The sequence below is a fragment of the Diospyros lotus genome, chromosome 12 (genome assembly GCF_014633365.1).
Source record: "Diospyros lotus cultivar Yz01 chromosome 12, ASM1463336v1, whole genome shotgun sequence".
Lineage (NCBI taxonomy): Eukaryota > Viridiplantae > Streptophyta > Magnoliopsida > Ericales > Ebenaceae > Diospyros > Diospyros lotus.
Genome location: NC_068349.1, coordinates 3,519,326 through 3,539,997, shown reverse-complemented (window position 1 = coordinate 3,539,997; position 20,672 = coordinate 3,519,326). Strand labels below are relative to the sequence as shown.

The 20,672-nt window shown below is 37.3% G+C and overlaps 5 protein-coding genes across 6 annotated transcripts in view; 3 read left to right on the top strand and 2 right to left on the bottom strand.

Annotated features, from left to right (window-relative positions):
- Positions 1–20,672, top strand: part of LOC127786488 (autophagy-related protein 9) — a gene marked incomplete in the record, with an annotated part of 1,007,132 nt that overhangs the window by 482,487 nt on the left and 503,973 nt on the right.
- Positions 1,071–5,907, top strand: LOC127786558 (transcription factor UNE12). The gene is made up of 6 exons (XM_052314030.1): positions 1,071–1,650; positions 2,707–2,826; positions 3,202–3,267; positions 4,145–4,210; positions 5,041–5,118; positions 5,220–5,907. The coding sequence occupies exons 1-6, from the start codon at positions 1,312–1,314 to the stop codon at positions 5,460–5,462; spliced, it is 912 nt and encodes a 303-aa protein (XP_052169990.1). The 5' UTR covers positions 1,071–1,311; the 3' UTR covers positions 5,463–5,907.
- Positions 6,677–12,145, bottom strand: LOC127786566 (NADH dehydrogenase [ubiquinone] flavoprotein 2, mitochondrial). The gene is made up of 10 exons (XM_052314048.1): positions 11,968–12,145; positions 11,831–11,863; positions 11,655–11,720; positions 10,421–10,537; positions 8,186–8,263; positions 7,960–8,065; positions 7,796–7,842; positions 7,433–7,510; positions 7,272–7,337; positions 6,677–7,178 (listed from the first exon to the last, which is right to left on the bottom strand). The coding sequence occupies exons 1-10, from the start codon at positions 12,031–12,033 to the stop codon at positions 7,071–7,073; spliced, it is 765 nt and encodes a 254-aa protein (XP_052170008.1). The 5' UTR covers positions 12,034–12,145; the 3' UTR covers positions 6,677–7,070.
- Positions 12,628–15,560, top strand: LOC127786555 (protein OSB1, mitochondrial-like). The gene is made up of 5 exons (XM_052314026.1): positions 12,628–13,104; positions 14,130–14,268; positions 14,357–14,441; positions 14,531–14,637; positions 15,134–15,560. Exons 1-5 carry the CDS (start codon positions 12,701–12,703, stop codon positions 15,320–15,322), a joined length of 924 nt encoding a protein of 307 aa, XP_052169986.1. The 5' UTR covers positions 12,628–12,700; the 3' UTR covers positions 15,323–15,560.
- On the bottom strand, positions 19,041–20,225 carry LOC127786580 (auxin-induced protein 22D-like). Of its 2 annotated transcripts, none has more exons than XM_052314071.1 (3): positions 19,902–20,225; positions 19,590–19,795; positions 19,041–19,474 (listed from the first exon to the last, which is right to left on the bottom strand). In XM_052314071.1, exons 1-3 carry the CDS (start codon positions 20,066–20,068, stop codon positions 19,302–19,304), a joined length of 546 nt encoding a protein of 181 aa, XP_052170031.1. In that variant the 5' UTR covers positions 20,069–20,225; the 3' UTR covers positions 19,041–19,301. The 2 variants fall into 2 exon arrangements, with proteins under 2 accessions (XP_052170031.1, XP_052170032.1); XM_052314072.1 differs by having other exon boundaries at positions 19,590–19,792; positions 19,902–20,218.

Here is a 20,672-nt window from a genome sequence, read left to right as displayed (position 1 = left end):
TTAAAAATAATCCTCACAAAATGGGAAATTTTGATTTTATCTAAAATGAAGAAATAATATTTTCAAAAAAAGTAAAAAATAAAAATGTGAGAAAATACATAAATAAAAAAATTGTTGTATATATAATTTTTAATATATAAAATTATAAAAAATAATTATTTAATCTAAAAATAAATTTGGTTAGAGATATAATTTTTTTCCTTTCTCATCCTTTTATGAATGGATATACGTTTTTAATATTATAAATAATCTTAAAATATTTCTAAAATTATAGAAACGCTCACAATTTGTTTTTTAATATTTTTCGATATTTCCACAAAAAAAACATTTTACAAATACTGAAACGCACCCTCAACGCCTTTCTGCGCATCATAGGGGTGTGCGGCTCACTATTGCGTGGGTAGGATAACAATAATTGTGATTGAAGTTAAATATATTTTTTAATAATAAATAATTCCTTGTCTATATAAATTATTGCACAAATGGTCTTATCTCTATCTTCTTTATTATAAAAAAAAAAAGGGGGCAATTATTCTTTTTCTAGCGCGGTAAACGGATTTTCTTCGGTATAATTAATGCAGCGCAGCAGCACAGGGGTCACACTGACATTGGGCCGGTGTGAAATGTGGACTTGGCTGGCGCGGGCCGACTTGGATGTTGGACAAGTTCTTGAATTTATTTTGACAATTTTTTCATATATCTCTGTCTCTGAATAAAATTTGAAATAAAGAATCTTATGTTAGCTAATAATAATTTAACTACCGACGCATTATATTTATAAGATTAATAAATATAATTTATAATTTAAAGATTCATTGAATTTATATATATAAATTAAAAAATTAAAATATAAAAAATATTTTTTATTATAATTATTTAAATAAATTTATCTTTTCTCTCTAAATAAATTATTTTAAATTTTATAAATAAATTTATTTTAATATAACATTAGTTTATTGGTTACCTAAAAAAAAAAACTTTTAACTGGAAACGAGTGGCTTAAAGTGTAAATACAACGAAAAGTAGAACCTTTTAGTGAACTAACGCCATTTTTAACCCGAAAGGGCCGAAACCAGTCGCTCGCTGTTCGGAACCAAGTTTTTTTTTTTCTCTTCTTGGCGCTCTCTCTCTCTCTCTCTCTCTCTCTCCCTTTGCCTCTCCTCTCTCTCAGTTGCAAAATCAGCAAAGAGCAATAGCTCCATCTCCGTTCTTGGTTTGATTATCAGAATCCCTTACAGTCGATGCTCTTTGGAGGCCCTAACTCGCGTCACTCAGCGATCCGCAAGCCTCCGGCTCAGCCGAGTCACCTCCATGGCTAACAATCCCTCGGAAGGCCCCGCCGATGACTTTTTCGAGCATTTACTAGGGTTTCCGAGCTACGCAACGACGGAGGCTAACTTGGCCGGGGCGGCGGCTCCGATGATGCTCCAGCTCAGTTCCGGCGACGGCTCTGCCCATCTCGGCGCCGTCGGAGTTGGTGGAGAAGGTGGCGGCGGCGGGTTTCACGGATCGTTGTTTCCGTTAGGGTTGAGTTTGGACCACCAGGGAAAGCCGCCAGGGTTTATGAAGGTGGATGAGGCATCCGCCAGCACCAAGCGGTTCCACGAGGATATTGCTCACGGCCGTGCTTCCTCTTCGTCTATGAAAAACGTACGTGTCCTCGTTGTACTTTCTTTAAAATTTCTCCTATGTTTGGTTGCTGAGAAAAACACGCAACAGAACGAAACCAGGATTTCACATTATTTTATTTCGATGTTGGTTTCTAGAAAACTGAGCTCCGGTTGCAAGCAGTTATGAATTAATATTCGAGGCTTCAATATGTTGTCCGCATGTTCCTTTCCTTTTGTTTTACTTGATTGATTGACTCGTGAATGAAACACTTCGCACGTTGAGTTTGTTTCCTAGAACGGTTTCTTCAATCAAATGGTGCGTCTTTGTTCTGTCGCTTTCTCTCTCCCGTTGCAGCACACATCAACAGTTGGCATGTTAATGCCTTAGCGTGCGAGTTAGAACAGGGACGCAATCAAAACAAGGAAATGGATAGTATAAGCACTTTAGTGAGTCCGAGTTATATTTTTCTGTTTATCTATACTCAGTATTGAACAATTTGACATGTTAATGCATAAGGCAAAACTTACAAGAGGGCAGCAATCAACAAGCGAAGAAATAACACACGAGTACTTGAGATTGAGAGGCTGTTTGGCTAGGCTTTTTAAAAAAAAAAAAAGAGCTTTAAGTTATCTTTGGCTTGAAGCTTTCTAAAGCTCTTAAGTTATGTAGTGCTTTTAGCTAGTAAAAGTGTTTGGATAAAATGCACTTTAAACTGTCAGTTATATATATGTGTGTGTGTGTGTGTGTTTGGTAAAACACAAGCTTAGAGTTGTTAGAAGTGATGAAAATGACCAAACAAGGACATGTCTTTTCATTTGTATAAATAAATTCATTAAGAAGTAATTATAATAATAAACATAATTAATTATACTTTGTAACAAAAGTATAACATATATTATGATTTTAATTAAACTACTATCATTATGGGTGGTGGGCAATTATTTGAATGAGAGATTCAAACTGGGTCCAATTTGATGAGTTAGAACCTACCTTCTGGATGTCTACCATTACATATTTTAAGCTCTCAGTATGAGACTGCATCTTGTTTTCATGTTTCCTGTAACTTCGGCAATTGATTTGGATTTTTTTTTTCAGGCTTTCCTTGGCCAGCCAATGGCTAACACAGTTGCTGCTGTACCACATCCACCTGCAATTCGTCCCAGGGTGCGAGCAAGGCGAGGACAGGCTACAGATCCACATAGTATTGCTGAGAGGGTAAGCCTTATAGCATGCAAAAGAGAATCGTTCAAAAAATATCTTTTCTGCTTTCCCAACTGTTTCTATTCAACTTGTAGCCTGGAAAATGAGTGAAATGCAGTATAGCCATGAAAATGAGCATATTTGATCGTGAAACCCCAGTTAGATGTTGGAAGTTGGATAATTGGGGTTCTCCTTTGACCGTTTCAACCAGATTTTTTTTATTGAATCTCCTTATAACAATCAGTGGTTGTTGTGTTTAGGGCAGTTTAATGTTATGCAGTCCTTTTCCCTTGAACTGTCCATTTCCTTGTTCTTGTTGGATCATCTGCATTTTGTTTTTAATTTGTGTTCTATTATTATTATTATTATTTTTATTTGCTTTTGGCACAGTTACGGAGAGAAAAAATAGCTGAAAGGATTAGGGCCTTGCAAGAATTGGTTCCCAGTGTGAACAAGGTCGGTGTCCTCTCACTTTTGTGACTTCACAACTTTTTATTATATTGCCGCAGGTGATCATTGCATTATTTACTCAATTTGAAGAAACTGTGAAATAAAAGTCACTCACACCTTTTCTGCCAAATTACTGGATTTATTAGTGCAATAACACTCTGGATTACAATATATAGCCATGAAGGAGTTGAATAAATGATTTTCTGCCTGTCTAGCGTGATCTTTACGACATGGTTTCCAAGCTCTTAATGTTTTGTATGGATATGCTTCTTTTCTACCTAGATGTGTAGGCCTCCCCCCGCCCGCGGGTCCGCATATTATGCCATTCTTTGTTTTTGATATTCTTGTTTCTGTATTTTTGCTGTTGTTTCCAAGTTCAATAAGAAATGCCGGGATTTGAGTTGAACCTGGAGGCTGGAGCTTACCATTTCCTTCTCGATTGTATGAGTTATTTTAAAGACTATAATATTTGAGATAACCATAATTGGTTACTCTAAATTTGATTAACAGAATAAGTAATTGGCGTTGAATAGTCATCTGCTAGCTTGTTTGCCAAAAGAAGACAACTGGGGCTTAGGTATCATAGGTATCATATAAATTATCATGTACTTGTTTGACCATCTGCTTTAATGAGCTTGAGATTAATCTAGGAACAAGAGTCATATTTTTTTTTCTCTGGTAAATTTTTCTTTACATCTATATTTTTCTTTCATTTGTTTGGTAAATTTTCTGCTGGTATGAAGCAGTATGTACTCATCTCTTACCATTCCATTATTGTCTCATGCTTCTTTTTTCTTTGAAAGCTGACAACTGTATCAGCAAAATGAATATATACTTGATTCACTCTCCCTTATATTTGGAGAAATAATTAATTCCCGTGCAGACAGATAGAGCTGCCATGCTTGATGAAATTGTTGATTATGTGAAGTTCCTACGTCTCCAAGTGAAGGTAACAATCATGAAATATTTTCTTCATTTAAAATTTTTTATTCAGTAGATCATTTATCATTGAGCTAAATCTGTTCTTGTCACATGCATGCATGCGCGGAAAGGATTTGATCAATCTGTATCTTTTTCTTGAGACTGCTTAGTGATTGGTTTCCAAGACCTTCGGATGTAGGTGTTTTTAGTTTTTTCTGCACATTCTGGCTTTTATGGCTTGTGAGTTCAGTTTTTCCTCCACCTTATGTTTGCATAATAAGTAATCATTACTGCAATTTGTGGGTAAGTTGTAGGAATTGCTTGACAATTTCCATCCTCCCCAATCATTAATTGGCTAGTGCTATTTGCTCCCACCTTTTCCTTTTATGTGTTACTAAATTCTGTTCTGAGCCATTAAGTTAATTGTGGAATTTGATAATTGTTCTTAGAGTAAGGTCAATGTGCAACGCAACCAGGGGGGTGGGACCCATGGGGGAATGGCCCACCCCCCTGCTAGCCCGTGACGCGGGCAATAGATCGGGGCTATGTGCCATTATGTTTTAAGATATAATTTTCTAGCTGTTTTTGCTTCAGTAGCCTGTAACTTGCGAATGGTCTAAATCATTGAAATGTTACCATGTACGTCTTAGATCGGATTGGGTAACCTTGAGTAGAGGAAAATAAAAGTATTCACGTGACATTATCAAATCATGCAATTTAGGGAACTCTTTTCAGGGATAATCTTGGCGGCTGTCCTACTGAAAGGGTGCCCGCCAAACCACTCAGGACCCTGCACAGTCTGTACTTTGAATTGAATACACCTGTCTTTTATCTACATATCCTATTCATTCTTTGCAGGTCCTGAGCATGAGCAGATTGGGTGCAGCTGGTGCTGTGGCACCTCTTGTAACTGATATGCCAATATCATCCGTGGAGGTAATTGCAACGGACAAAGCTCGAAAACTTTCATGTTATTATCTTATTTGAATTGGCTGGTAATTTTCTTTTCGTCTGTCTGCACTTCATTCTGGGTATAGGAAGAAGCCGGTGAAGGCGGAAGAAACCAACCAGCCTGGGAGAAATGGTCGAACGATGGCACAGAAAGGCAGGTGGCTAAGCTGATGGAAGAAAATGTAGGGGCTGCTATGCAGTTCCTTCAGTCAAAGGCACTGTGCATCATGCCCATATCACTGGCCTCAGCAATCTACCAGTACCACTCGCAATCACCAGACACCAGCACCGCCACAGTAGTCAAATCTGAAGCACACCCCCCTTCATAAATAATAAATCAAAGCCTTAAGAAAAGGAGTTGAACAGTGTGGTGCTTCCGTCGGTCTCCACCACCATGCCCAAGAAATGTAGGCTACTCTAGCTAGCTAGCTATAAGCCCTCACTCTTCTTTTAAATGCAATCAGACGTCAGATGCCATGGCTCCACCTTTTTTCCAACTTTTGTCAAAAGAGGGTTTGATTTGATTTTAAAATAATGGAAGGCAGAGAGAGGCTTGATTTCTTTGCTAAATTCAAGTAGAGGGTAAGAAATGTCAAAGCTTTTGTCGAGGTGCTCTGCTGCTTTTGTGTATCAGTGGTGGGTGTTATCGTGGATGACGGAGCACTTTTTAGTAGTGGGGCTGTCACTTTGGTAAGTGGGTGGGGGCCCTAAAAAGGGGCAGACTTGGTACATATTTTAAATGCATAATTGTAATTGTAATGCTAATTCTCTTTTAATTCTCTCTCTCTCTCTCTCTGGTGGTATGGTAAGCAAAGAAAGATGGAAAATGGTTGGCCCGGGGAAAGTTTTAAAATTGTACGACTTAGCTGGGGGCCATATGTTCAATTTGGTCTGCTATGTGGAAATGGTTGGTTGGTGGGTTGATTTCCAAAAAGCTGTTTTTCTTTTACCATTATCCTCAAATCATTATTCTTGCTTGAATCATTGGAGAGAGAGGGGTGTGGGGGATGGGATTGATCTTGTTAATCTGGAGAGCTTCATTTTATGCATTTTTTTTTATCTTAAATCATTGTCCGATAGGGAGGGGAGGGCTATTTGGTGTGGTTTATTGATGGAAAATCCTTTAATGCTTGCTTTTTATAGGCAGTAGTTTTTATTTTCAATCTCTATGGTCGGAGAGCATGTTGAAATTAAATCTCCGCTTTTTGAGGGCTTCCCTCGTTGGGGAGCTTCAAGCTTTGTTTCTCTTGAAAATAGGGTTTCCTTCCTTCCATTTTCATTTCCTATAACCTTTTTAGTTTCCCGGTAGATGTAACCGAGAGCTATTTGTTACCTCATAATTAACTCTCAACTCTCCCTTCCACGTAGGTCTTCAATTCCCAAACTAGTTTTATTTCCGGATCAGCGAAATGGATTGAGGTATTCACCTTTCTATGCTGTTGATAACAAAACCCAACCTTATGTTTTTTTGCCATAAAAAAGCATAAGAAATGCCAAGCCATGCCCAAAATGAGAAAAAAAAATGGCAGGTAGCCTCCAAAGATAATCGAAAAGAATTGCATCGCAGTACCTACATAGTCCACGGTCCAAAATTATTGCATGTAACAACTTAAATACACCCCCATCGTATTGGATTGAAAAACAATTTCGAGTTTGTTTTCATACCGAACAATTCCAACCGTCGCTTTTGCTGTGAGGAGAAAAGAGAAGAGACACTGCTATCAGGCATCTGGTACATAAGGAATGACTAACACAATCTTCTGAATCAAAAATCCTTCGTCGTGATTGTATCCGCTGGAGTCCAGACAGTTTTTGGGGAAATCTGAATTATCACTGAACCACTTCAAAAGTGTTAAAACAACAGGTCACAAGTCAGGTCTGCGGATGAGCATCTGAGCTTGGATTATTCATTGACAATGTAAAATGCCAAACTAACTTCAGCAGGCCTCCAAATCCCGGCATGGAGGTGCCTTTGGCTCACTTAGCAAAGTAGTATTCCCCCCTTCTGGCCCGGAATGACTGCGCTTTGGGTTTTGAGTGCCATGCTAAAACAATAGAACACTAAATCAGTCAAGGAGGTAGGTGTTAATCACCAACAAACAGTACACGTAACCCATGTATGTGTCCAGATGCCTCACCGGTGGCTTCTCCCCCTTTCTTAGCTTCTCAACTATCTCAACAACCCGCTGTGGAGTCACATCTTCCTGCATTGTAACATGCAGATGCAGATAAAAAGGCAGAACCTTCTACTTAAGTGTTATGGTAACTGGGCATAACAGGTAAGGTTAAACGTGCTCACATAGTAATTGTAGGCATATCCCTCAGATCCATTGGAGTAGTCAGCCACTGTGATCATGGGAGCATTTACACAACACCCCTGCAGAGGGGAAAAAAGGATACATTGCAGGAAGGATTGTTATCAAGGATCACTGTGGCAAACTGGTTAAAATTAAGAAGGCAAAAACAGAAAGCATGCGGTCAGATAAAAAGGCAGGCCATAGCTGGATTAAGAAGCTTGCCCTATATGGAATTTATTTAAAAGCTTCAATTTTGATTTGCCACTGGACCAGCATTTTACAGAAGGTCATGTGGGTATCCAATTCTCAGTACGTGAAGATGATATGAGATACAGGTAGCGACCAACCAATGAGAAAATACTAACCATGCATTCCATTTCTCCAACAGAAAACATACCATCCTTTGTTACTTCTGCACAACAGAAATAAATAGACTTATATGTAACCAAGCTTCCATTCCATGACGTTCCATGAGATTTCAAAATGCAAGGAGAAGTTAGTGAATATATTGAACTAGTAGAAGACTAACCATTCCGTTTCACTCCTAAGTGTTTCAATAATGCATCTTCGATTTCCCGTGAACCACGAATCATACAAGGTGTTGTGCCACAAACCAATAAGTGGTATTTGCCTACCTGAAATAACCATTTAAATAACTCAAACAAGTCAGCTAGAACTAACAAGGAAAACCAACTTTCAAAACATGAGTGTCGGAGACATTCACAAGGGGAGAAAAATCACTCCTACTTCCTCACCTTTGTTCGATTGAACATCGAATAGAATGTTGCAACCTCATACACCCGGATAGGAGCAACTTCAATAACCTTAGCCACCTGTTTCATTCACACAGGATTGACTTATGACACAGTGACATAATATACAAATGTATATATAGTGAAGATCTCATGCCTATTTCCTAGTTAAAGGTTACATCATGTAATGAAGAATCTCATGCCCATTTCCTAGTTTTGTGTGCCTATGTCATTTTGCCTTTCCATTAAATGTTCTTTATTTATTTTTCTTCCCCTTTCCCTAGCAAAAGGAAACATTACTAATTTTTATTTTTCAAAGAGAGACGGATCATTGGGATGAAATAAACAAACCAACAACATGGATGGCAAAGAACTAGGAAATATATGCAGCAAATTGTGAAATTGTTAGTGCATTCTGCATTAAAGACAGAAATCAAAATAATATGAAGGGAATGACTTGTTCATAATGAAAATATATATGTGATATTGCATACAATCATTTTCATGATACAAACCAAAGTAATATTGGAATATTATTAGTTTCATGATAAAACTGAAGGCTATTTAAGTTAGAACCCTTTGTGTTGTTTATTGTTTTACTTGTGTTTTGATGACCACTATTCGGGTTTAGGGACATGGAATATTAGCACATGCGAAACCATGTAGACAAAATTTCAAATTTTACACAAGGAAAAATAATGCATTTGCAAAAATTCTATGTTTTTTTATTCCCATCCAGAGACAAATTCTTTTCTTTGAAATATAGAATCTAATATCATCAGAAGCTTGTAAGAATGAATACTTAAAAAGTATAAAATGTGAATTCAAACTTAAATATATAACAGTAACTTTTAGATAAGTTGTGACTATGAAATACAGACCACGCCATAGCAGCTTAAAGAACATACTATTTCACATTATGACAGGTTATCACTATTGCATTAATGCAAATGATGTTAGAAAAAACACTTCATATCAAGGCTTCTGGATGTGGCATAAATCTTCAGGCAAACAATAGTTAGCATTCATTAAACATCACAAACAATCTTATAGATGAATTTCTACGAGGAATTTAACTAACTGGCACTAAAGAATTTAGATCCCCACCTAGCGGGATAAAGGCTTGTGATTGCTGTTGTAAAGGATTTAGAGATTCTATTAGGATAACCCCTTCCAATAAAATCATGTTCTGCACTTGGAAAGAAATTATATTTCTCAAGGTGTCCCCCACAATTGACAAAGTTGTCAACTGTTAGAAATCACTGCAAATTTAGCAGTTTTTGCAGGGATTACCATGATTCCAACAGGGATTGAGTATATCAATTTAGCGTTTGATCTTTTAACAGTAACGAATTAATTTGGAAGGGCCAAAGAAAAATAAAATGGAAGCTCATCTGTCCTATTTGAATTTGCTTAATTGATTGGCACACCATCCCAAGATCTTTTACCTCTTGGGAGGGGCAGGAAAAAAGTGATCTCATTTGTTCCAGCTCAAGTTTTTACTTAATTAAACAGTCTGACATCCCAAGATCTTTTAAGCTTCTTGAACATTCATAAATAAGATATTTTTCTTTGGCCACTTGAGGCTTTTTGTATGACAACAAGAACAAAACCAAGGTGACTGACTAGTATAACAACAACAATAATTACAAGCCTTAATCCTATTAGGAGGGGAAGGTGAATGACTGGTAATGGCAAAAATGTCACCGGAGGAGCAATAGATTAAAGTATACCATATCTACGCAAATATCTTAAAGACATCATGCAAAGCCAAGAACCTTTGGCCATGGAAATGTGATAAACAATGATATTTGACCAAGATATGGGGAGATGTGATTTGATTGTGAAAACAACATTAGTTCAGCCCAAGGACATGCAAATGCAGACAGAAGGTCCTAAAATGGTATCACTTCAAGGCCTTAATATTTCATCAACATCATGACACGTGAGAGTAACTAAAATGCAAACAACAATAGATCAACATTCTCAAACAGGAAAAAGCACTGTCAGCGATACAAATTTAAAATAATACAGACACTAAACAAGTAAAAAACCACAAATGTTTTAATAGATTGACCAAAATCATAATATCATATGTTGTGCAGGGCAATAATTTCATTTGAGAATAATCACTTCTTCTATTAGTGTGTCTTTGGAATGAGAGGTGGAGGGAGATATATTTAAAAAATTGCCAGAAAACAACTTGCAAGAAATTGATTGAAGATTCTTGAAACATACTGCATTCATTGCTGAAACAGGAAGCCACCCACCATGCTGCTGTTGAGCAAGGTCTAGCAGAGGAATGACTGCAGATTGCTTGTAGTTCGATGGATAGTGAGAAAGTATCTCCTTCACCTAAGCATTAGGAACAAAGTGGCAAGCACCAGATATCAAGATCAAAGAGGATTTATCATTCAATATGAACATATAAAAGAAATGCTTTAAAGATGCAGGAAATCATCTCATAGTGAGTGAGCAAATTGAGAAGATTTTTTCCCTCTTTCCTGGAAAGGTTTATGTGGCCAAAACAAACACAAAAAAAGAAGATGAAGCAACTTTCAACAATTAGTGCCTCTCTATGAAACAAACTCAAAGAAATATCTAAAAGTGAGTTGTATCAAAGGCGAAACTCATCATGGCATCATAATTTGATCAATACCCACTATAAGGCTGTATTCTGGACAGCAAGAGCCTGTGTAACTGCAACTGATGGTCCAAACTAATTGATATTGCAGAAGGTGCAGTAAAACAGCAGTTAAAGTGTAAGCAACCAAGGTCCAGATGAGAACAGTAAAATCTACAGAACATTTAGAGTGCCTTCATACCAACCAAGGGCTGAACCCATACAAAAAACCCAATTCAACCACCAGAGAGAAAGAAAAATGAAATTGGTGTTCCAAATAAAATGTTGATTTAAAAAATGTCTCATCCCAAATTTTTAAGAAACACCAATTTGGATAACTCCTTTTGTCTGATTCAAATAAGTGGCAACGGCACAAGCAATGGAATCATGATATTCACATGAACGTTATTTGATTGTTTCATGGAAAGGAGCAAAGCAAATTGCCCAAGACAAACCAAAATAAAATGAAAATACAACTTCTTTATCCACGAGATCTTTCTTAAGTGTGAAACAAGATTTATTCCAGTAGCTACGGTGTGTGGCACTAGTCCTTAATGGAAAATAACTCTATTTTTACTTCCAAGCAAATCAAATGGAGTGAGACTCAATGAATAATAAGGTTGTAAACTTGCTCCATTTTGCCCCAAAGTTGGAAATATACAATACGTTAAGTCTCCTTATAAATCAGAGAAAAAGAACTCTGGGAAACCCTAATGTCGGCCTCCAAGCCTGAAGGGGGTGGATCATTAACTGACAACAGACTCTTGCGCGCTTTACAGAACACACAGAAAGATCAATAATGACCAAAGTTGTTCGATAATTTAGAGTCTTCAACGTCATTTGATATACCTTTTGTTTGTTCGCATCGGTGAAATCCCATGGAAGGTCGGGATTGTTGTCGGGACCATCAAGGTGCTGCAGCAAAAATCATACTCCGAAAAGTAAATAAAAATGCACCTAAAAATCAATAGGTATACATATATCGGAATCACACGTATTTACAGAAGCGATTGCTTCCAACTTACATAGTTTAGGGCAGTCGAAAACGAACGCGAAGCCTGCAGAAACTCGGGCGAAAAACAAAGAAAGAAATCGAAATCAGATCCGAATCGGACAGTGGGCACAAAAATGGCAGGAAATGAAAGAAATCCTGGAACGAAACCTGAGGAATTTGGCGGAACGCTTGACGGATCTCAAGCAGGCGTTGAGCCGCCAGACGAGCTAGCATCTTCTTCGTCCAGATGATGATGAAGAACAGACACTGGAGAGACTTGGGGCACGCAGGAGAGATGGAGAGAGAATCGGGTGAAGGGTTCAAAGGTTTACAGGGGTGCGCATCACGCACACGGCGCGTCGTAGTCTGTTCGTGTGCTGCCCACTTCCACATGATTCGCAGCCAATGAGACTGTGGGCTTAAACTAGCCCATGACGTTTTTGGGCCCATAATCCGAACTTTCACCCAAATTCTTCGGGCCAGCCCAACTGAAACCCGAATAAATACGACCAAAATCTACCTTCCGGTTCTGCACTTAAAAAGCTTGAACCTAAATCTTAAATACTTATATTTAATTATAAAGTAAAATAAATCTAAAAAAATAATCTAAACAACTTATAATCGACCTGATACTTTTTACCTATTTTAAATATTAATATGCAATATCACTGTATTTAGTTACCAAACAAGCCCTACAGTAATACCGATGTAATTTTGGTAAAATGTAAAATAAAATTAAAATTCAAAATATCGGACCAAATTAACCCAATTAGATTGATTCGATTCAACTCTTGGGTCTACCCGACCCGTGGCCCTCCCAGTCCCGGCATCTACCTCTCCAAAGCGGCAAAACCCTTCACCCTCGTCCCGTTCCAGTCCATTGTGGAGAGAGCCAGAGGATATGGAGTTGGAGCAAGCACTGGCGCTGCCGAGAACCAGCATCCTTCTCTCTAACCCTCGTAACCCTCCGATTGCATCCCATCGTATACCCGCTTCGTCCCTTAAACCTCTGTTTCCCGTTCGTCTTCACTCCGGTTCAGCAGGGCTTTTCAAGAACCGGCGACCTGGTGTCGATGGGGGCGCCAAATGTTCGGTGGATTACAATGGAAGCAACGGGAACTACGGCGGATTGGGGGCTCCGCAGTTCCCAAGGCCGTCGGAGATACAGTGGAGAAAGGAGCTATGTAACGCCGTGCACCTCATCGGCATAGTCGCTACGCCTGTCCAAATCAAGCACCTTAGCTCCGGCAAGGTCCTTGCCTGGTCTCGCCTCGCCGTCAAGAAGTCTTCTACGGAGACCGCCTGGTAAAATTCCTTACTCATCGCTTCCTTTCTTATACTTGTTTCCTCAGATGTCAAGTTAAATTGCAGCTTGGTTTCAATTTTGTAGTTTGTTCATGTGTTTGATATTTGAGTAGAAATGAATGGAATGGTAGAATTCGTGTAGCCGACCCCTCGCAATGGGATAAAGGCTTGGTTAGTTATTGTTGTTTGATATTTGGTTTTTCTTTTATTTTCCCATAGTTTGCTTGCTGTTCTGGATTGATACGAGTGCTCGATGCCTGTCGTCTGTTCCTGATGAGATTTAGTGATAGAAGGAATGTAGTGTCATCTGTTATTAGTTCTGACTTTGCTTATCAAAGTAAATAATTGAATTGCTATGAATTGTTTTATGCATCTTGCGTTAATATAGACCTCACGGTTGATGCTGCCCCCAAGAGAACCGGTTCGCTTACCCCTTACTGGATACCCATTTCACAGGCCTTTATGTTGTATACGCATGATGTTGTTGCCACTAAAGGAACATAATTTCTGTGGACATGGCCATGGAAGCAGTAATTTCACATATTACAGGAAATAATTGGTATGAAATAGAAGAGTCGAGAAACAAACTTGATAACTCTTGAAAGGATGTATCACGAGCTTTAACTTAATAGACAATTCTAGTCTCTCTTTGTTCTCCCTCCCTACTCCATGCCACTTAACTTCAAATAGAATCTTTTTACTTTCAAATATCTGTACCTGCCATCTCTTAATCTTTTATCTATAAGATAATATCAATTTGATTATTAAAAAGGAAGGTGAACTCAGTGCGTGGGGCTCCCGCATTGCAGGCTCTGGGGAAAGTCGTCAATTGAACGCAACATTACCCTGGCTTAGCAAAGAGGTTGTTTCCTGACTTGAACTTGTGACCTCCAGGTCACAATGGAGCAACTTTACCATTGCTCGAAGGCTCACCTTCCATCAGTTTCATCACTATGTGAACACAATCATTGGTACTATGTCATGGTTGAAAATATTTTATAGGCTTGATGGTAAATGTTTGTCAGGATCAATTTGACATTCTGGGATGAGTTGGCTCATATTGCTTCTCAACACATAGAGAAAGGCAACCAAATATTTGTCTCTGGCCGGCTGGTCTCAGATACAGTTGAAATTGAGGATGGGAAGCAGCAGACATACTACAAGGTATTTTGTCCACATGTCTCTAGTAATTCCATCTCCTGTCCTGTTAGTTTGTACCAGAAACATTATAACTGTTTGTGATCCATGGCAGGTTGTTGTTCAGCAGCTGAATTTTGTTGAAAGAAATTTCTCTCCTGTGGCTTTGTACGATGGGGACTCTAATTCTTCTAGACCAGGCAATTGTTACTACCGAGACATGTTCATCATTGAAGCAGAGTTGATTTCACATGAACCTTCCTTTTAACTCTGTGTTATTTCCTTGCAGGTAGGACAGTTAGCAATTATGCTGCCAATAATACAGGCTCCACGGAGGAGCTATGGCAAGCATTCTTTGCTAATCCAGTGGATTGGTGGGACAACAGAAAGAGCAAGGTATTGCATTAAGTTTGTAAATATGAATGAATGAATTAAGGTTGTCTCACATTGAATGGATGCCTATTATGATTGCTTCAAAATGAATGGATGAATGTATTAAGATTGTTTTAGCATGTGTTGGTATAGAACTGATATCTTTTTGAGCAGTAGCTCTAAGTTTGTATCAGCCTTATCCTGTCATTACTAGTAAATGAAGTATTGTGCATCTTTGGAAGCGTTCACGAGGTAAGATGAAGGGAAGAAATCATATGCCTGTTTGTTGGCCATGTTTTGCATGCATGGGGATGTCCGTATTCTAGAACCTAAACTTTGAGTTATGATAAATGACTTATAATATAGCAAACACTTGAGATGCAGCTTTATGTCATGTTCTTGGCTGGCTGGTGTGCTTCATCTCTGAAGTTCAGCAGCAATATATTTCTGAATATTCGTTGCATTTCATTCTTTACTTGTAAATATTTTCTCTGTGGAATCTAAGCGATGTTCTTTACAGAGAAACCCAAAGTATCCAGATTTCAAGCACAAAGATACAGGGGAAGCCCTGTGGATCGAAGGTAGGTATAATCCTCCCTGGGTAAAGTCCCAACTGGCAATACTGGATTCAAGAATGGAGTCTTTTCATGATCAAAATGATAACGTGCCAATAAATTTTGTTGCCGGCAGTGATTACACACCTTTTTAATTGCCCATTGTGCTCATCTCCCGATATGGGTCTGAGCAGAATATTTTGCTTTGTATAGTTCTATTTTCCTCTTCGGCAGAAAGGAATTTTTGGAAAAAATTTCAATTGGTTTCTTATGTAGATTGTGACTGCAAATTTAGGGTGTGCTGATCAATTGTTTGTCTTAATTAATATGGCTGTTCAAACCTGCTTGAAGATCATTTATGATCTGTGTTACAATTCATATGTATGTTGCATATATGGATTCAGCATCCATCCCGCAATACTTCTATATATGGATATTTGGATGTCATTTGTTATTTCATGTGTGATAATAGTTATGGTAGGATGTCTTTCATGCCAGAAGACCTAGTTTGATTGTGCCATTCGTTTCATAGGAGCTTAAGATTAGTTTTACTGGATGTACTTCCGAAGTTTGTCACATATTGTACCCCAACTGGTCATATATAATCTTAGTTTTCTGTAACAACAGATGTATACAGAAATTTTTGTGTGAGCTTTTTCCCAGAAAAGTTTGAAACGATGGATCATTTTTTGGGGGCAGTTTAATTAAACCCAACAATTTTGGCATCGATTTGGCATCACTGAAACAACCATCTTGAAAGATCATTGTTACTTTGATGCCCTAGTATTCCTTTTGATAGGCAAATGTACCGAGATTTGGCCCAATTTATCATTTGCTTGTTTCTGTTGCTCTATACGACTGTTGGCTGTTCTTAACGTAATAGTACGTGGGACAATTGTCGGCTTAACGTAATAGTACGTGGGACAATTGTCGGCTTTTACAAATTTGGGGTTGCAGATGTGAACGAGTTTAATCTTTTATTTTCATAATTTAATTGCAGATGGTGACAGAATTAAGTTTTTTGTTTTGATACTTTTGTTGAATGATAAAGGGTTAATTATGAAAATAATTTAATCCTTTTACCGAATTTGTAATTTTATTTTATTTTTTTAATTTTGACAATTATGTTTAAATTTGTTCAATTTAGTTTAATTTTATCTAACACAAAAATCGATTTAAAAGAATATGTTTATATGGATTTGACATATTAAAATGTCATATAATAATAAGATTTATGAGATTTACATATATACATAAATAAAATATATATAATTTGTTGCATATAATTTGTTTATATTTTATTTTTTGAAGAGTTATTTTTTTAGGTAAATTTTGTAAATATTATTATTATATAACAGTTGATATATGAAGTCAATATAAATATATATTTTTTAAAATTAATTTTATATATTAGATAAAATTGTACATAATTGGCTTAATTTAAACTTAATTATTAAAATTAAAATAATTAAATAAAATTATAAATTGCCAAATGGATTGAACTATCTTAATGATTAGCCCTTAAAAGGTAGTGTTAGTTGAAGTAGAGTTGGGTCTATTTACAACATGCGTCCTTTTCAACAAATGCAATTAAAATCAAAGACTTGTATTGATAGGGGAAGGGTTCGTTGGCCTCTCACATCAGCATTTAGAACGTGATTTGTACTAAAACAATAAAGATTATTTTTGTTATATTAATAGAGAAGGCAATTGGATGATTATCACAAGGCAATTGACCTACAAATTAAGTATATGAGAAAGGCGATCTTTTGACATTGCTCATGCTTATATTTTCCTCCCTTCAATCTTTAATCTTTAGATTATCATATCTATGCGGTCTCTTACCATTCATATTATCAACTTTGACTTATGATGGTAAATTATAGGTGAGCATTTGACTCTTGCTTAAGTCAAGTATCGAATTCGTGACCTACTGATACTAATTTAGTATATCACTTGTCCATCACTTAACTTATTCCTGGAAACTCTTTAATCACCCAGTTTTATTGAAAATTTAATTTTGATTAAAGTTTGAAAATGTGGTAATCAAAACCCTCAAAGATAGCATAGACGGTTTGTTGCATATGTGTGGAGTTTAGGGTACTGTGAGATTGTGGGTTCGATTATCTCTCTGTGCGGGAATGTGTAATCATTAGGCCTTGGGGTTCAATTTGCTGTGAATTTGTCTATATATTTAGATCAGGTTAAGGGACTATTAGTTTTAGAGATGATGGAGATCGGGACAAAATCTATATGTGATCAGGAACCTCTCGAATTTCTTATGTTATAAACATATAAGAGTCCATTTGGTTTTGTTGTGAGCGAATGTATTTGTCCTCATCTACAATATTTATTTTTATTTCTCTTAATAAAAATAGAAACCAAACATTACATTTGATAATATTGTTGTTTCTTAAAATAAAAATTAAAAATAATGTTTGATAAAAATTGTGGATTTTATTATATGATTAAATGTAGATTAGAAAAAATTATTTTTGTATTAACAAAAACACTCATCAGTTACAGAAAATAGTGTGAAATGAGTGTGGGCCTTGGGGCTAGAGATAACGTTAGATGAACATGAAATTACCATTTTGTCATTTTCCACTTTTTTCCCAAAAAAGTAGAAATTTTCTTCATTTCTTTAATTATCTTCATCGTTTTTGGAAATAAAAATTAATCACTAAACATTGTTTTCTATTTTTTAAAAAGTGAAAAAATTAAAATGACAATATAGATAGACTCAAAGATGATTTGTTGCCCGCGTTAGAGTATGCAAGGGGTGGGTGTATGTGTGTGTGTTGGGGGAGGGGCACGACCAGGGCTCACTCCCTTCTCTAAGTTTTTCGCTGTCAGGTAAACGCAACATTTCACTAGATAGACTTACTAAGATAATCTTTCACATTTTTCATCGATAGAGTTTGAGAATGTACGACTTTGAGATTGAAAATAAACTATTATCAAACACAAAAAATTTATATGAAAAACTTAAATTGAGAAAAATTATTGATAGAAAAAATGAAATATCACTATGATTATATTAGTATAATAATTTTAATGTATTTGGTATCCATTTATAAATTTATTATTCATCTATAAATGTATATAAAAAATAATTTATATAAATTTATATTCTGATCAAAAGATGAGTTACAAAAATAAATTTTCAATTGTAAATGTGTCTCAATCACATTCAAATTTAAATTTAGAGTCACAATTAATTATCATAGTAAATAAGTAATGATATTTGGATACGTAGTGATATTTTTTACAACATTCGGTATGTTAAGTGAGTTATATTTTTTGTTATATTAATATAAATATACAATATATCAATACACAAATATCACCAAATATATATATATATGCAATTGAGTATTTAAATAGCATTTTAGTTGTCAAAAAACTAAAATTGGGAAAAATTAAGAATTATATTTGCTTCTTTGCCCTATTATTTGTTCACACCAACTAGGCAAGTGTTCAAACAAAAAAACCTAAAAAAATTGCAAGTACATCGTGATAATATCTATATTTGTTGCATTTAAAAAGGTAGGTTAGCCGACCTTTCTTGAAATTATACTCAACTAAGTGTGACGTTGATAAGAGATTCAAATTCTATCACAAGATGTAACTTTATTAAATAAAGAAGAAGATAAGACGATCAATGTAGTAATTCTCTTTAAACAAGATCATCAATTTAGACTTATCAAAACTAAGTAAGCGAGAGTCCGTTACCCTAACTAAATCACAAAAATAAGATTAAGCCCTATGAACTCACTCACACATCAACAAATAAGGTTGACACGAAAAAAAAATTCAATTATAATCCAAGCAAGATAATGGCTTTACACAAATCTTGCAAAATCGAAAAGGAAACACAAAAAATAGTTCATTTTGAACATTATATTCTTTCTTCTTCTATACATGCACATATACAGATCTGAATCCAACAGATCAGATCAATGATATTCTCTCTATCCTCTTGGTTGTTTTCGGGATCCGTTAACGGAAACGGATCTGCGATCCGACGACCAATCCATGGCCAAACGGCCGACGTATAAAACCTTCCGGCGAACCCAACCAAGCCGAAGGATGTCATTCTCTCCGAGGGACATCAGCTAATTTATAAACTCTCTATAGACACCCCAAACCCTTAGCTTCAGATCCTTTCATTATTCTCAGCCTTCTGCAGCAAGTAACAAACATCTCCCATGGCACATCTCCCACTAGCATCCAGTCCCCATCTTTATCTTCGTAGGTCGGAGCATAATCCGATTCACTGTACCCTTCCCTCTCCGAGTACACGCCTGATCCAAAATCGGAACCAGGAAATATATATATATCAGGATCATGACAAAATATTCAACGTGCATGGTGTGATCGGAATACGTATGTGCAGGAGAAGGAAGTTAATATTCTTACCAATGGTGCATTTAAACATGGCTTCCAAGGACTTGAGGAGATCTGGATAGCTTTGGTAAATCTTCAGATCGATCTTCCTGAGATAAGGCGCTCCGTCCATGCTCACTTTGAGGTACATCCCGGAAGCATCGGCGTCGCTTTTTTTCGGCTGGAAGCAATTTTTCCGGTAAGAACGGACCGGTGGCCACCCCACAACTTGTGCCCTGCTAATTACGTAACCCCTTTTAGTTAATAATCTGCAAAATCATCGGATTCTACAACACTATGCGATCCGTAAATCAAGAACGTTCTTGGGGTAGAAATTAAACTTACTTGGCAGGAGGGGCACAATCTTCTTCGCTGATCTCCGGCGAGGCTCTCTTGTTGCTTCTGAAGCTAGAAGAAGGTTGTTTCTCCGGCTGTCCATCGGTCCCCGGCAACCCTAGTCTTAGCTCCGTCGCTTTGAAATGATCAGATTCGTAACATGTCTGCCTTTCCATTTCCACGGATCTTGTCAATTTACAACCGATCCCCCGTCTACAACGAGTTAACGCAGGCGAGTTTCCAGTGGATTCCTGTATATTCCGGCTCCTTTAATCGGATAGATGAAAACTAGAAATCGATTCGTCGGTGTTGTGGAGGGGAAGGGCACGGAAGCGAAGAATTTTATAGCATGGTTAGGGAGGAGAGCGTCTGGGTGGCTTATTCTCTCCGTGCATGAGTTTCATACACGGGAAAGAGTAAACCCACGCGCTCTGTTTCCACGCTCTGCAATAGGACCAATGAGAAGGGGCAACGTGGGGGTGGGCGGATAAAAGGCGCGTGGAAGTGGGAGAATGAGTGTCGGGCCTATGAAGGGCAGGGTCGGGTCGGGTGCGGGGCGAGGAGGGGACAGGGAGGGGACAAACCGAACCCCGCGTATTGAAGAGAGTGGTGAGGAGATGGACGGCTGGGATGAGTCGTGCGTGTGGATCAGGGGGAGCAGGGCATGTGAGTGTGGGTCCAACATGATGTCGCTGATGAGGATGGCATGGCCATGTGGGCGTGGGACCCATCTGCCAGCTGGTTGATTTGGGTTATGGGTATGATGCTGTATGGTCACAT

Coding starts and splice junctions, on each gene's coding strand:
- LOC127786566 (XM_052314048.1), bottom strand. CDS start 12,033: ATGCTAGCTCGTCTGGCGGCTCAACGCCTGCTTGAGATCCGTCAAGCG. Junction 11,721..11,830: donor TTTCGACTGCCCTAAACTAT/GTAAGTTGGAAG, acceptor TTTTTGCTGCAG/CACCTTGATGGTCCCGACAA. Junction 7,843..7,959: donor CTTAGGAGTGAAACGGAATG/GTTAGTCTTCTA, acceptor TCTGTTGTGCAG/AAGTAACAAAGGATGGTATG.
- LOC127786555 (XM_052314026.1), top strand. CDS start 12,701: ATGGAGTTGGAGCAAGCACTGGCGCTGCCGAGAACCAGCATCCTTCTC. Junction 13,105..14,129: donor TCTTCTACGGAGACCGCCTG/GTAAAATTCCTT, acceptor AATGTTTGTCAG/GATCAATTTGACATTCTGGG. Junction 14,442..14,530: donor CTCTAATTCTTCTAGACCAG/GCAATTGTTACT, acceptor ATTTCCTTGCAG/GTAGGACAGTTAGCAATTAT.
- LOC127786580 (XM_052314071.1), bottom strand. CDS start 20,068: ATGGAAAGGCAGACATGTTACGAATCTGATCATTTCAAAGCGACGGAG. Junction 19,796..19,901: donor GATTGTGCCCCTCCTGCCAA/GTAAGTTTAATT, acceptor TTACGTAATTAG/CAGGGCACAAGTTGTGGGGT. Junction 19,475..19,589: donor CATGTTTAAATGCACCATTG/GTAAGAATATTA, acceptor ATTTTGGATCAG/GCGTGTACTCGGAGAGGGAA.
- LOC127786558 (XM_052314030.1), top strand. CDS start 1,312: ATGGCTAACAATCCCTCGGAAGGCCCCGCCGATGACTTTTTCGAGCAT. Junction 2,827..3,201: donor CACATAGTATTGCTGAGAGG/GTAAGCCTTATA, acceptor CTTTTGGCACAG/TTACGGAGAGAAAAAATAGC. Junction 5,119..5,219: donor TGCCAATATCATCCGTGGAG/GTAATTGCAACG, acceptor TTCTGGGTATAG/GAAGAAGCCGGTGAAGGCGG.